Source organism: Dipodomys spectabilis, unplaced genomic scaffold, assembly GCF_019054845.1.
Source record: "Dipodomys spectabilis isolate Male_0828 unplaced genomic scaffold, ASM1905484v1 ptg000138l, whole genome shotgun sequence".
Lineage (NCBI taxonomy): Eukaryota > Metazoa > Chordata > Mammalia > Rodentia > Heteromyidae > Dipodomys > Dipodomys spectabilis.
The window spans coordinates 7,492,483-7,505,608 of NW_024870815.1; the positions used below are offsets into that span (position 1 = coordinate 7,492,483).

Consider the following 13,126-nt stretch of genomic DNA (forward strand, 5'->3'; position numbering starts at 1 on the left):
CAGCGCCCAGGCCCAGAGTTCAAGACCCACGAACAACCAAAAACAAAACAAAACAAAACAAAAAAACCACCTTTCCTTTCTTCAACGTTCTTTTCCAAAATTTTTCATTTATTCTTGAATTTGAATTTTAGAATATTTATCTTCCTATGTTTTCTAACAGAAGCATAATTACATACAATCAAAATGCAGATCTCCATGATATAGATACCAATCCCTAACTCAAGGAATGAAATTTTTATCCTGCTGGAAAGTGCCACCTAAACTATTAAATTCCTATATATTGCTTACATTTATTTGTTTCAGTTTTCTTTTCTACTTTGGAATTATAGTATTTTCCTCTTCTACTATTGTTAAAACATAAAATATAGCTATTTAATCTGTATTTTCACATGACTCCACTGTAACTACTAGGGTTTTTTACTTGCCTCTCTCTCTCTCTCCACACACACACACACACACACACACATACACACACACACACACACACACACACACACACACACACAGTAGTACTACTATGTATAAAAACTTCAGTTATTATTTTATCTTACAAATAATGTGGCAAAAAGTTTTACAAGGGTGTAACATTTAGAAACCTACTATTAAGAATAGCAGATTTAGTAGTGTATTGGTGTTTTATGTCTGTAATCCTCACTATTCAAAAAGCCAAGCTGAGATCTTGGAGGATTGAGATTCAAAGCCAGCCTGGGCAGGTAAGGAGTTTTAGTCTCCACTGTCTAAATAGCATAAAACAGGATTGAAGACATGGTTCAAGCAGTGGAGTACCAGGTAAGCAAGGCTCAAGTGCAAGCTCTGAGTTCAGACCCCATTACCACCAAATCAAACCAACCAATCAAATAAGACTGGTGATTTGAGATAATATATTGAGATAAATATTCTGGACTATTAAGTAGTATTCTAATTATTTTAATATGAGTATATATGTATACCTGTGTATAAAAGTTACTTGTTCTTTTTAAAAATATTGATTCTTATCTTGAAGGCAATTATTTCCTTGTTGTTTACAACTACTATTGGTTTTGATCGATCACATTTCTATACTTCTAGTAACTAGAATTAATAATTATCTGGAGAATTATTCAGTATATTTTCAAATACGTAATTTCTTTTAAAAATCTTTAATAAGATTCTATTATATTCTCCTTTTATTACTTTTTACCTTTAAATTTTTCCCAGCAGTTAAAGATGTATTTCATGGTTTTCTTTTTCAAGAAAAACCATTTAGGTTGAATGATCTATCGTATTCTCTGACTGGGACTTTTCCCCCCAGTACAGGGTTTTTAATTCAGGGACTTACTTTTTCTAGGCAACTTGTTCTACCATGTAAGACACACTCCCAGCCTTCTTTCCTTTAGTTTGTAATCCTCCTACCTCTGACTTCTTCCAGGTAGCTGGAAATACAGGTGTGTGCCACTATACCTGCCTTTTTTTTGGGGGGGGGGGGGGGTCCAGTCGTGGGGCCTGAACTCTGGGCCTGGGCACTGTCCCTCAGCTCTTCAGCTCAAGGCTAGCGCTCTACCACTTGAGCCTCAGCGCCACTTCCGGCTTTTTTCTTTTTGCTTATGTGGTGCTGAGGAATCGAACCCAGGGCCACAGGCATGCAAGGCAAGCGCTCTACCACTGAGCCACCTTCCCAGCCCCACCTGCCTTGTTTTTGAAATAGGGTCTTGATAACTTTTGTTAGTGGTGGCCTCAAACCATGATCCTCCTGTTTCTGTTATCACTCTGCTTCCTCAGTAGCTGGAATTACAGTTGTGTACCATCACACTCAGCCACTAGTTAAGACTTTTAATATAGTTATTTGCTGTCTGCTTTACACAGACTTTACTTTTTTATTTTTCATATTCTTTTCTTCTTAAGTTGCAATGGTTCATTTACACTTACTTTTTGCTTAAATAAAAAATATTTTATGATGACATGTTAATACCTCAGTATACCTTTCCAGGTATCCCATAAATTACAAAATGGTAGTATGCTTATTTTCATAATTTCCTTAATAATACTTTAAAATTTGTCTATAAACAAATAGATATTGTGGGCATATTTTTAAATCCTCCATTGCAGAATCTGTTTCTTCTTTGTTTCTTTAAACTTCATAAATGAGTTGTGATCTCAAGAAGAAATATAACCTTATCACTCCTACTTTAGGTGATGGAGAAAAAAAAAGTCATGTTTCTTGTTATTTAAAATTGTTTAGCTGGGCGCTGGTGGTTCACACCTGTAATCCTAGCTATTCAGAAGGCTGAGATCTGAGGATAATAATTCAAAGCCAGCATGGTCAGGAAAGTGGGTGAGACTCTTATTGCTAATAAACTACTCAGAAAAAGCAGGAAGGGCCCTATGGCTCAAGTGGTAGAGTGCTAGCATTAAACAAAACATGCTCATAGACAGCACCAGATCCTGAGTTCAAGACCCAGGACCAGGAAGGATGGATGCATAGCTAGCTAGCTAGATAGATAGATAGAGTTTATCTTTCAAAGTGAGGCCAGTTACTTCTCTAAGAATTGTTATTCCCACTGATTTGTTTGCAATAAGTTATCTATTTTATTTGTTGCATTGATTTTTTTTACTTTTTTTTCTACCATAGCTTACTTTTTTGATTCCTTATAGTAAAATTTAAATCATTGAAGTTCCTATTTTTTATATACTCACAATACAGTCTTCTTCCAATAATCAGATATTTACCCATGTTGCTATCTTCAGTTTCTACTTCATTTAACAACTTGATGCTTTTGCATTTAGAATTCCCTTTTTATATATACTGGACTTTGGCACTCTACCATTTGAGCTACAACTCCACTTCTGGCTTCTTGTTAGTGTTTTAAGACAAAGAGACTTTCTGCTTGAACTGGCTTCAAACTTTAATCAACAAATTCTGCCTCCTATTAGATTACAGATACAAGCCATTTTATAGTGGCTCAGCTTACAGTGGATTATTTTGATCATGTACTATGACTAACGCCACAGTGTTAGACTTTATAGTTTCTATTATAATTATTAAATTTAGATATTTCATCTACTAAATTTCATGTAAGTAAAACTTTAAGATACAAAATTTTCATACCACTCTGAACTTATGTTAAATAAAACTCAAAATTATGTTTTCAGAAATTGTGTACTGATAACTACAGAAATAATACATATTCTTTATAAAATAGTATATTACTTGAAAATTCTGACCTAGTTCACAGATAATAGCAATACATGCTCGAACCATTCTGTCTCTTTCTTGAAGTCCATCATTTCCAACTGCAATTAATGAGTTGGCCACAGAACTGGGAAATAAGGAAGCATTCACAGTAATCATCTGTAACAGAGACATTAGGAACAGAAATTAGTTACTTTACAGTACATTTTAAAACTTAATTTATTCAGACTTAGATCTGAATTAAATCCAGGTACCAATTTTAACAGGCTACATAAAGGTTTTGAATGATCGACTAATAAATCAATGTTAGTAATCATAACTGTGAAAATCTTTTTAACGTTTCTCTAGTAATCTGGACTATAAATTACTATTTCTGAGACTCTAAGCTACGCTAGGACTGAAACTCATACACAGGTTTTTAGTTCCTACGTGATGTAAATCAATAATGACAACAGCACTCAACGTATTAGTATTCTATGATCACTATGATTCTTTACTTAGTTCATTAACATCATTATCTCCACCCCTCCTTCATCATCAAATTCACTGATTCGGTCCTCACTCTCTCTTTACTATAACAGACACCCAGAGATATCTTTAATCACTAGCCATAAATTCCATTATTAATGTTAGAAACCATTAATAGCCCATACATATTTCACATTTCAATATACCTGATAGCAATGGTATATATCTAGTCCTAAAGCTTGATGAAATAATGCACTGTATCCCTAGCTACTTGAAAAGTTGTGAATAGCAGGATCAAGATTTGCTCAAAACTCTTCTCAACCCATATAGCTCGGAGCAGTGATGTGTAGCTGTCATCTCATGCCATGTGATAGGCTGAGGCTGGCCAAATCAAGCAGAAAAGTGCATGAGATTATCTATGGAAAAAAAAACAAAAAACCTGGTACAGTGGTGTGTACCTGTTATCCCAAATGATGATGGGAAGCCAAAATAAAGTAGGCAATTATGGCTCAGATTCCTGACCAAGCAAGAATTGAAGACTCTATCCAAAAAATAATCAGTGAAAATCAACAATGGAGTTATCTTGTTAGTAAAGTAACTTTGAGGACCTGAGATCAAATACAGACATTCCCTTGAAAAAAAAGTACTTTTCATAAAAGATTTAATTGATAATAATATAATTTGAACATGCTGAATATAGGTTAAAAATATACAGATCTTTGATTTAGAAAACAAATTAAGCCACTAATGATCACTTCACTTTATTTCAAAATAACTTTATTTCAAAATAACAGATCCTTGGATTAAAAATACAAAGTAATGTTTTGTCTTATTTGTACAGGGAGAAAACTAATCTGTTCACAATGTTACTACATTCAGAAACCTGTTGAAAAAGAAAAACTTGTGCTATAAAACAACTGATACACTATCACTAAATGCAAAACACACAGTTAAGACCCAGAGATTAAAATAAGAGTCTATATTGGCTAGTTACTGTATAACTACAATTAAAATTTTACAATACACCCCTCAAACCAGGTTTATACCTAATCAATGAAGAATCCAAAAGAGCATTCACATATGTTTCAAAATCAGTATTTTCAATTCATCAAAAAAAAAAAAAGGAAAGAACAGAAAGCAGAAGGGGAGACCTGCAGAAAATAACTGGTCTCTGTGAGTAAAAATATTCTAACTGCTCATAGTAACTTATATTTCAATGCTTACAATATGTTATGTTTTATTATGTAATGTTTGTACAAAGCTTACAAGAAATTTCCTAAACAGAAAAATGAGGTGATATATTCTGAAAAGAACTGGCTAAAAATTAGCTTTTCAATTTGACTTTGATAACTTAATATAAAATTAATAAACTAAGCCATCTTTTCCAAATCAATCTTTGTGCCTCAGTTTACTAATTCAGAATGAAGATAGTTACAAGATGGTCTCAGCTACAATATAAAATTGTACTCAAATCTCATGTGTAGTAAGAATATTTAATTCAATAATTATGCTATGAAACAAATAAGAATTCAAATTTTGTATCTAAAAAATTCAAATTTTGCAAGGAGCTGGTAACTCATGCCTATAATCCTTGCTATTCAGGAGGCTGAGAACTGAGAATCATGCTTCTAAGCCAACTTGGGCAGGAAAGTTTGTGAGACTCAAATTAACCACCAGAAGACCAAAAGTGGCACTGTGGCTCAAAGTAGTAAAACCCTAGCCTTGAACAAAAAGCTCAGGGACATTGTCTAGGCCCTGAGTTCAAGCCCCACGACTGACTTTAAAAAAATGTTCAAATTTTTACATAAGAAGTCATTCTTTAGTTTTTTCCAGGGAAATTCAGTGAAAATTGAGAAACTGCTTCCCTTAAAAATCATTCAATACTCCATGTAGTCATAATTCTAATCATACTTTCTGGCATAGATATATGTAAAGATTAGACTATTAGGTACCAAATTTGTAGAACTGACACAAAAGAACTAAAGAAATACAGAGTTCACTAAGAGTCATATGTAAAACTTAAACAGAGAAAAATAGAATGTGCAAAGAGATGAAAAAAAGTAGGAAGAAAGCAATTATCTGTGGTTGGGCTGATTGGTTGTTTGCATACAGTTGACAAAATAATATAGATCAGATAGAAATGGTTGTATAGACCAAAAATAAGCTCAGAGTGCCAAGGAAGGAAGGAAGGAAAGTTGTATTTAATAATCATTAGCCAATTAGGAAATCTGTATACTGGGTTCTTGTTCTGGTTTTGCCATTAACCTGCAGTGTCTGTTTCGAGAGTATGTGATTCCACCAAATTAAATCCCGATGGCTATTAAACTGTATTATTACTAGTCCCTATTACATGAATAAAGAAATTACATAGGAAATAATGATGGCTTGAATTAATTGGTAAGTAGAATTTAAGTGATTAAAAACAAAAAAGTACCAACAGTTGACTAGTGAGAAAGTTATGAAGAAAATGAATGAGACTGAAAAAGACTGCCTGGATTGAAGTAGGGAAAGTAGAAGAAAAACATATTGGAGAGACACTCAAAGAAAAAAAAAACAATAAACAGAAAGTCTTTCAAATGAACTGGAGAGGTGAAAGTAAAAGTAACACAAGTATTTCTTAACTATTTATTGAATGAATTATCCTAAAACAAGTAAAACATTGTACTTTTCTTTCAAAGTACATTAATACAATTATGCAAAAACTTTAATTTTTTTAATACATACCAAAACATTTCAGTGACCTGGTAATAATAATTAAACATGATTTGTACTTCTTTAGTTGCTGGAAAAAATATGTACTTAGATGCTAAAAGTTCTAATAAAATCATTTGTCTCTAGCCCCTAAAGGCAATATGTACTTTAACTACTCTTTTTAGCTCAACCAACTACTGGAATAATAAATAATATCTTATGCTGCAGCTCCAAAGAGAACAGAATAAAATGATATTTTTGTTATGGTGCTATTAAGTTGTTTTTAAAGAGTCTTTACTTTTACTGAGCTGTATTATAAATTTTAGTTTGTACAAAGTATTGTACAAAATTGAAAAAAAAAAGGTATTTACTAAGTAATCCAATGAGGCTGAATTTAATTGTCTGGATTTATTTGAAGTTGTCTTTTTTTTTTTTTTTTTTGGTCGGGTCATGGGGCTTGAACTCTGGGTCTGGGCGCTATCCCTCAGCTCTTCAGCTCAAGGCAAGCACTCTACCACTTGAGCCACAGCACCACTTTGTCATTTCTTTTAAAAGCATCAAGGCCAACAAATTATATAAAAAAGTTCTGTTAAGTTTCATGATTGCCTTTCACCTTCTTCAGGTATTAAATTATGACAATTTGTATTACACAATGCCTACTTTTTTTGTTTTTATCACGACTGCTCATGGATTATATTCAAATTCACCTTTAAAACAATAATTTTATATTTATTTGTGACAACCATTTAATAGTATCAACTGTAAGAATAAAATTAAAAGAAAACCAACTTAGCAAATCAGTAATTATACTTACCTGTCCACTAATGGAAGACATACTCTTTAAAATGGACATTTTATAAGAATATAACACTTTATAAAAATAGTCCTAACTCTGCCCAATCACATATTGTACAAACTATGCTTATCTAAAAGCTTAACAGATCTACTTAATTTGTACTTTAATGAAATAAAATTTTAATGAAAACTTGGTTTCTAAATTTTAACACTATATTTTAACACTATAACACTGTAATATAAAAATAGAAATATTTAACAATGAAAACCATAAATTTGCCTTTATTCCCACATATTAGCATACCTTTCTGACTAATCGAAGTGCCTGTGTCCTCTCTACCTCGTTGCTTTGCTGTATGTCAATGCACCTAAACAATACACAAATATTAATCATTGATAAAATCCTAGTAAAGTGTTTTGTTTAATACTACTACTCACACTCATCTTCATGTCAATACAGTATATTAAATTTTCAGTATATACTTTTCATAGTACCAGCAAATATTTCTAGTATCAGCAAGTAAGTATTTCCAGTGATGTTATAAAATATACTCCAATTCTTACATTTAAACTTTCAAAAAAATACAGGAATCTATCTATAAAGACTCATGTAACAGAAGTATCAGATTCTTATCTCCAATTGACGAGCAAAAAGCCAGAAGTGAGGGTATGGCTCAAGTAGAAGAGCATCAGCATTGAGGAGAAAAAGCCCTAAGCTTGGGGCTCTGAGTTCAAGCCCGTGTGTGGGTGTGTGCATGCATACGCTCTCACACACACATGATCCAAGATGAAAACATAAGCAATGAAAAATGCCAGAACAGAAAAATAACATAGGCAAAGAGCTGCAATTTCCAACAATATTCATTCTTGTGAGGTCAGGATACATGTAAAAACAGAACCATGTAACTTAGTGTTATGAGTAGAGTTGGGAAAAATGGAAAGGGTGACTGAACAATATGCATTATATTTATAAACTGATTTGAACTGAAAATCCTTTGTACAATAACTGAGAATTAAGAAAATATATATGTACATATATATGGAAAGCACTTTGGATTTAATTAAGAAATTCTGTTCATCAAAGAGCCACTGAAAGGATGAAACTTCAAGGCACATTTGAAGATATTCTCAATATACATGTACATCTGAAAAGACTCATCTAGAAGACACCAAGAATTCCCACAAGAAAAAGGCATTCATGCCGGGCATCAGTGGCTCACGTGGTTCAAAGACAGCCTAGGCAAGGAAAAGTCCATAAGACTCTTATCTCCAATTAACCACCAGAAAACCAGAATTGGCACTGTGGCTCGAGTGGCAGAGTACTCGCCTTGAGCTAAAGAGCTGAGGGACAGCACCCAAGCTGAGAGTTCAAGACCAATGACTGACAAAAAAAAGAAAGGCAAAGTTCAAGACCAATGACGGACAAAAAAAGAAAAAGGCATTCACTTAGAAATGAGTAAGCAACAAAACTAGATGTGCAAATTAAAAATAAAATGAGAACCCAAAATGAGAACCCACAATGAAAACCAGAATGGCTAGCTGAAGACTGAAACAGCAAATGCTGATGTGGATAAAGTAGAAGGAAGACTAATACATTGTTGATAATAGTGTTAATCTGTTCAATCACTTGAAAATTATTTGACAATATCTACTAAAGCTAAACTAATATTCCGTATGTCCAGTTGTACATACATATAAGAGAACTGAGTGACTATGTCTACCTGCTTGCAGGTTTGTGCAAGAAATGTTCATGGCAACTTGTTAAAATAACACTAAAAGCAACCAGAAAATGAATAGAGTAATTTTGATCTAATCATAATATGAAATACTACACAGTAATAAAAAAGTAAAAACTAGTAGACCTCAATGAATCTCACAAATGAGGAAAGTAAAGAGTAGTGTTCCTTTTCACTTCCAACATGATACCCCAAAATAGGAAAAAAACAGTCTACAATGAAAAAGTCAGAACAATGTTTACTACCTGTTGAAAGTAAAATGAAACATTACTAGTAGTCTGCTAATGTTGTCTTCTAAATAGCCTGTATATGCTTTTATAAAAACTATCAAGCCATGAGGTGGGAAAGTGGCTCGGCGGTAGAGTACTTGCCTTGTATGCATGAGGCCCTGGGTTTGATTCCTCAGCACCACATAAGCAGAAAAAGCCATAAGTGGTGCTGTGGCTCAAGTGGTAGAGTGCTAGCCTTGAGAGGAAGAGCTGAGGGACAGCGCCCAGGCCAAGAGTTCAGGCCCCATGACCAACAAAAAAAAAAAATCAACAACAAAACTATCAACCTTTAACACTAAAAATCTGTACATTTTATGGTAGGTATATTAAAGCTTGACATAAACCTTTTTAAAAAATGAAGTATAAAAAACTCCCAGAAAATTACCTAGCTATTAAATAGTCCACTTTCAATTTTAGCACCTTCTGCAGAATACTGGAGTCTTGGATGAGATACCGAAGTGCTCGTAACCCTGCTGCTCTCACTTCTTTTGCTTCATTTAATAAGGCTAACCGCAAACTGGAAGAAAAACGAAACCAAATGCTTAGCTTTAGGAGTCTAAAGCGCACCGGACAGGTTAAACATTCCTCATCTGAAATGGCTGGGATGAGAAAGATTTCAGATTTCCAGGTTTTTGGAGATAAGGTTATTTCTATAGACTGCATCAAGTAAGCAGCCCACATTTGAAAATGTAAAACTAAACCGCCAAGATAACTCTTAAATTTCAGTTTCTGGAACATTTAAGATTTTCATAGTAAGGATGCTCAACCTGTATCAAATTCTTCCTCTGCTAAGTTATGCAAAACTTCTAATAGTGATGAATTAATGTTATCCAATTACATTTCCCACGGATAAGAAATATCCACTCCAAACTATGGGATTTTATAGTGGTAATGCTGGTTTTATTTGGTGTCTCTTTGGTATTGTCTCTCAAATCAAGCTGATGTTATTTTATTCATCTTCTGTAGTTTATTTTACATCAGATAAATTAAGTATACCCTTACATGACCCTATAATCTATTCTCCTTCATTTGTTTACAGTCCTCCCAAAGACTGATTGGGTTAAAGCAATACTATTTGGCAATGACAGCAGAAACAGACCACTACATCAATTTTAATTCCTTAAGGCACCAAAAAAATAGTTATGAAAGTGCAACATTATGCCTTTATTAGTATGCTTGGGTATACTTTCTCTTAGGTAACACTTAGAAATCTTAAACCAGAAGAGTAAGAAAATTTCAGTCTATAAAGTTCAGAATTCATTTCAAAGTTTAAATTATAGAAATCCAGGTATTTTTTAACATAAGCTCTGGTTCTTCCTATTTGTTAATCACAACTCATTAGGTAACAAAGTAATCTAAGAACCTAAATGTTTCTAATGTCCAATCAATTGCCTATAAAATCACATATGTAGTGCTGTGTTCTCACAACTTTAATTTAAAATTATCAAATTGAAATAATTAAAATCTGGAAGAGATAAGGGAGGGGATTGAACTGAACTTACCAAATAATGATATCTTCATAGTTAAAACCCAGTTTTTCTTCACTATGGCCAATATCACAAAGAAGCTGTTAGAAAAAATAGGTTCATATTAATTGTGAACTTACATAAATTTTATTCATATGCTACACAATAAGCTGTTTTCCATTAATGAAATTTTGAAAAATGTAAGAGTTTACATTTTATGTAGTTTTTCTTTTTTTTTGGTCAGTCATGGGGCCTGAACTCTGGGACTGGGCACTGTCCCTCAGCTCTTCAGCTCAAGGCTAGCACTCTACCACCTGAGCCACAGTGCCACTTCAGCTTTTTCTGCTTACATGGTGCTGAGGAATTGAACCCGGGGCCTCATGCATGCAAGGCAAGTATTCTACCACTGAGCCACCTTCCCAGCCCCCATTTTATGTAGTTTTATTCCTATCTCCCTAACTGTTTTTGTGATTTGTTGGTGGGAGGGTTTAATCCTGGGCTGGTGCTATACTCGTGACATAGGCACCATACCACTTGAACTATGCCCCCAACCTTTTTGCTTTCATTATTTTGGGGATAGGTTCTCACATTTTTGCCCAGCCCAGACTCAACCATGAGACTCCTACTTATACTTCCTGCACAGCTGAGATGGCAGATGCACACTATAAGCTACTGGGTAAGATGAGTTCTTGCTAACTTTTCTGTCCAGACTAGTGTCTTAATTTTTGCCCAGGCTGGTAGTTAAAATCCATCTACATTTTTTCAGGAAATTATTTTTCGTTTTTGAAGGATTTTGTTGGTGTATATATAGAATTTAAGTTAGGCCTACTGTTGACTGTTTTGCAAGTAATACCCTTTATCACAGATTACTACTTTATGAGCAGTTTCAACAGAATATGGTTCAGTTGTAGTTTCCTCTATATCCATCTCACTTAGGGTAAACAACATTTCTGTTTTCTTGAAAATAACAATAAATAAAAGTATTTATAATCTAGTCTGGCGCCAGTGGCTCACACCTGTAATCCTAGCTATAAAGGAGGTTGAGATCTGAGGATAGAGGTTCAAAGCCAACCCCAGGAAGGAAAATCTGTGAGACTCTTATCTCCAATTAACTACCAGAAAACCAGATTAGTGCTGTGGCTCAAATGGTAGACCTAGTCTTGAGCTGAAAAGCTGAAAGACAGCACCCAGTCCCAAAGTTCAAGCCCCATGACCAACCAAAAAAAAAAGTATTCATAATCTAATAGATCTGACCAATGCAGATGATCTCTTGTTTTCTGAGAAAACAGCTAATTATTAGAACAGTGGAGTTTATTTAGAAGACAACTGAAATACACACACACACACACACACACACACACACACACAAGATGAGCTATAAAGTAGCAGCATTCTATGTTATATTAGGATATGGGGAAAAAACAAGTTTTAAGTGTGTATATATATACATATATATGTTTATACATACAAACATGTATCTATATATGCATATATACACAAATATACACATTAACATATATCATGTTCTGACCTTTTTTTAAATCATTTGTATAGTGAGCACTATAATACATGTGTGTCATCTCTGAATACAGGAAATTGAGGCAGGAGGACTGAGATTTGATACCAGACTAGGCTACTTGCTAAGAATTAGTATTAAAATAAACAACAACAAATCCTCATACATGAATAATAATGTTAACTACAACTTAGCACTCTGCAGTTCATTTCATTTTATTCTCACATTATTTCTATTTGTAATTGTACCAAAAAAGGATAAGTACCTTTTTAATCACTGGTTACCTGTGGAAAATTGTACTTTGGAAGGGAGGGAGGAAGTAGGCAGGAAGGGTATGTGAGGAAGGACTTTCACCTTTTACTATAAAATCTTCTATACTATCTAAATTTTTTTATAACTTACAATGAAATGAAAATTTTTAGGACCTATAAGGAAAAGGGAACGTTGAAAACTCAAAAGATCTGATATATTTTCATCCTTAAGCAGTAGGCCTTTGGATCATAAACATGTTGTCAGTTTTAAAAATAGAAGACCAACATCATACTTATCAGCAGTCCGCTATACACATTACTTTAGTGAAATGATTTTAGAAGGCAAGCATGTTGTGTGACATTCACATGATTAAAGGATCACATCACGTTGCTCTTTCATTTCCTACCTTAAAAGGAGGTTTGAGAGAGGTTCACCCAATACAACATTTTAGTATCTTTGGTCTACTAAGGTAACTTAATATTAACAACTGGGGTTATACTTAATAGTAAAACAAATGCTATTGAAAATGAAAGTTCATATTTAAAATGCTAAATCTTCTGGATGTAACACAATAAAACTAAACATCTTACTGTGTAGCAGGGTTTGGAGAAAGGAGGAATTTTAGAGTAGAAAAATATATCTCAAACTGAAAACTTCAGATTAAAGGAATAGTATCTCATAACAAATGAGGAAATTCTGTAAACATAGTTAATCTAACGGAAACATAGGTCTCCAACCAACTACACTGGTCTTCAATGTCATAC

The 13,126-nt window shown here is 33.6% G+C and overlaps 1 protein-coding gene across 2 annotated transcripts in view; it reads right to left on the reverse strand.

Annotated features, from left to right (window-relative positions):
- The window catches only part of Rictor (RPTOR independent companion of MTOR complex 2), a 96,591-nt gene that overhangs the window by 51,732 nt on the left and 31,733 nt on the right, over positions 1-13,126 (reverse strand). For both annotated transcript variants that reach the window (XM_042690640.1, XM_042690639.1), the window contains exons 4-7: positions 10,631-10,695; positions 9,514-9,645; positions 7,428-7,491; positions 3,202-3,328 (exon numbers count right to left, since the gene is read on the reverse strand). In XM_042690640.1, coding sequence (XP_042546574.1) covers positions 3,202-3,328; positions 7,428-7,491; positions 9,514-9,645; positions 10,631-10,695 — 388 coding nt within the window. The remainder of the gene's footprint in view (positions 1-3,201; positions 3,329-7,427; positions 7,492-9,513; positions 9,646-10,630; positions 10,696-13,126) is intronic.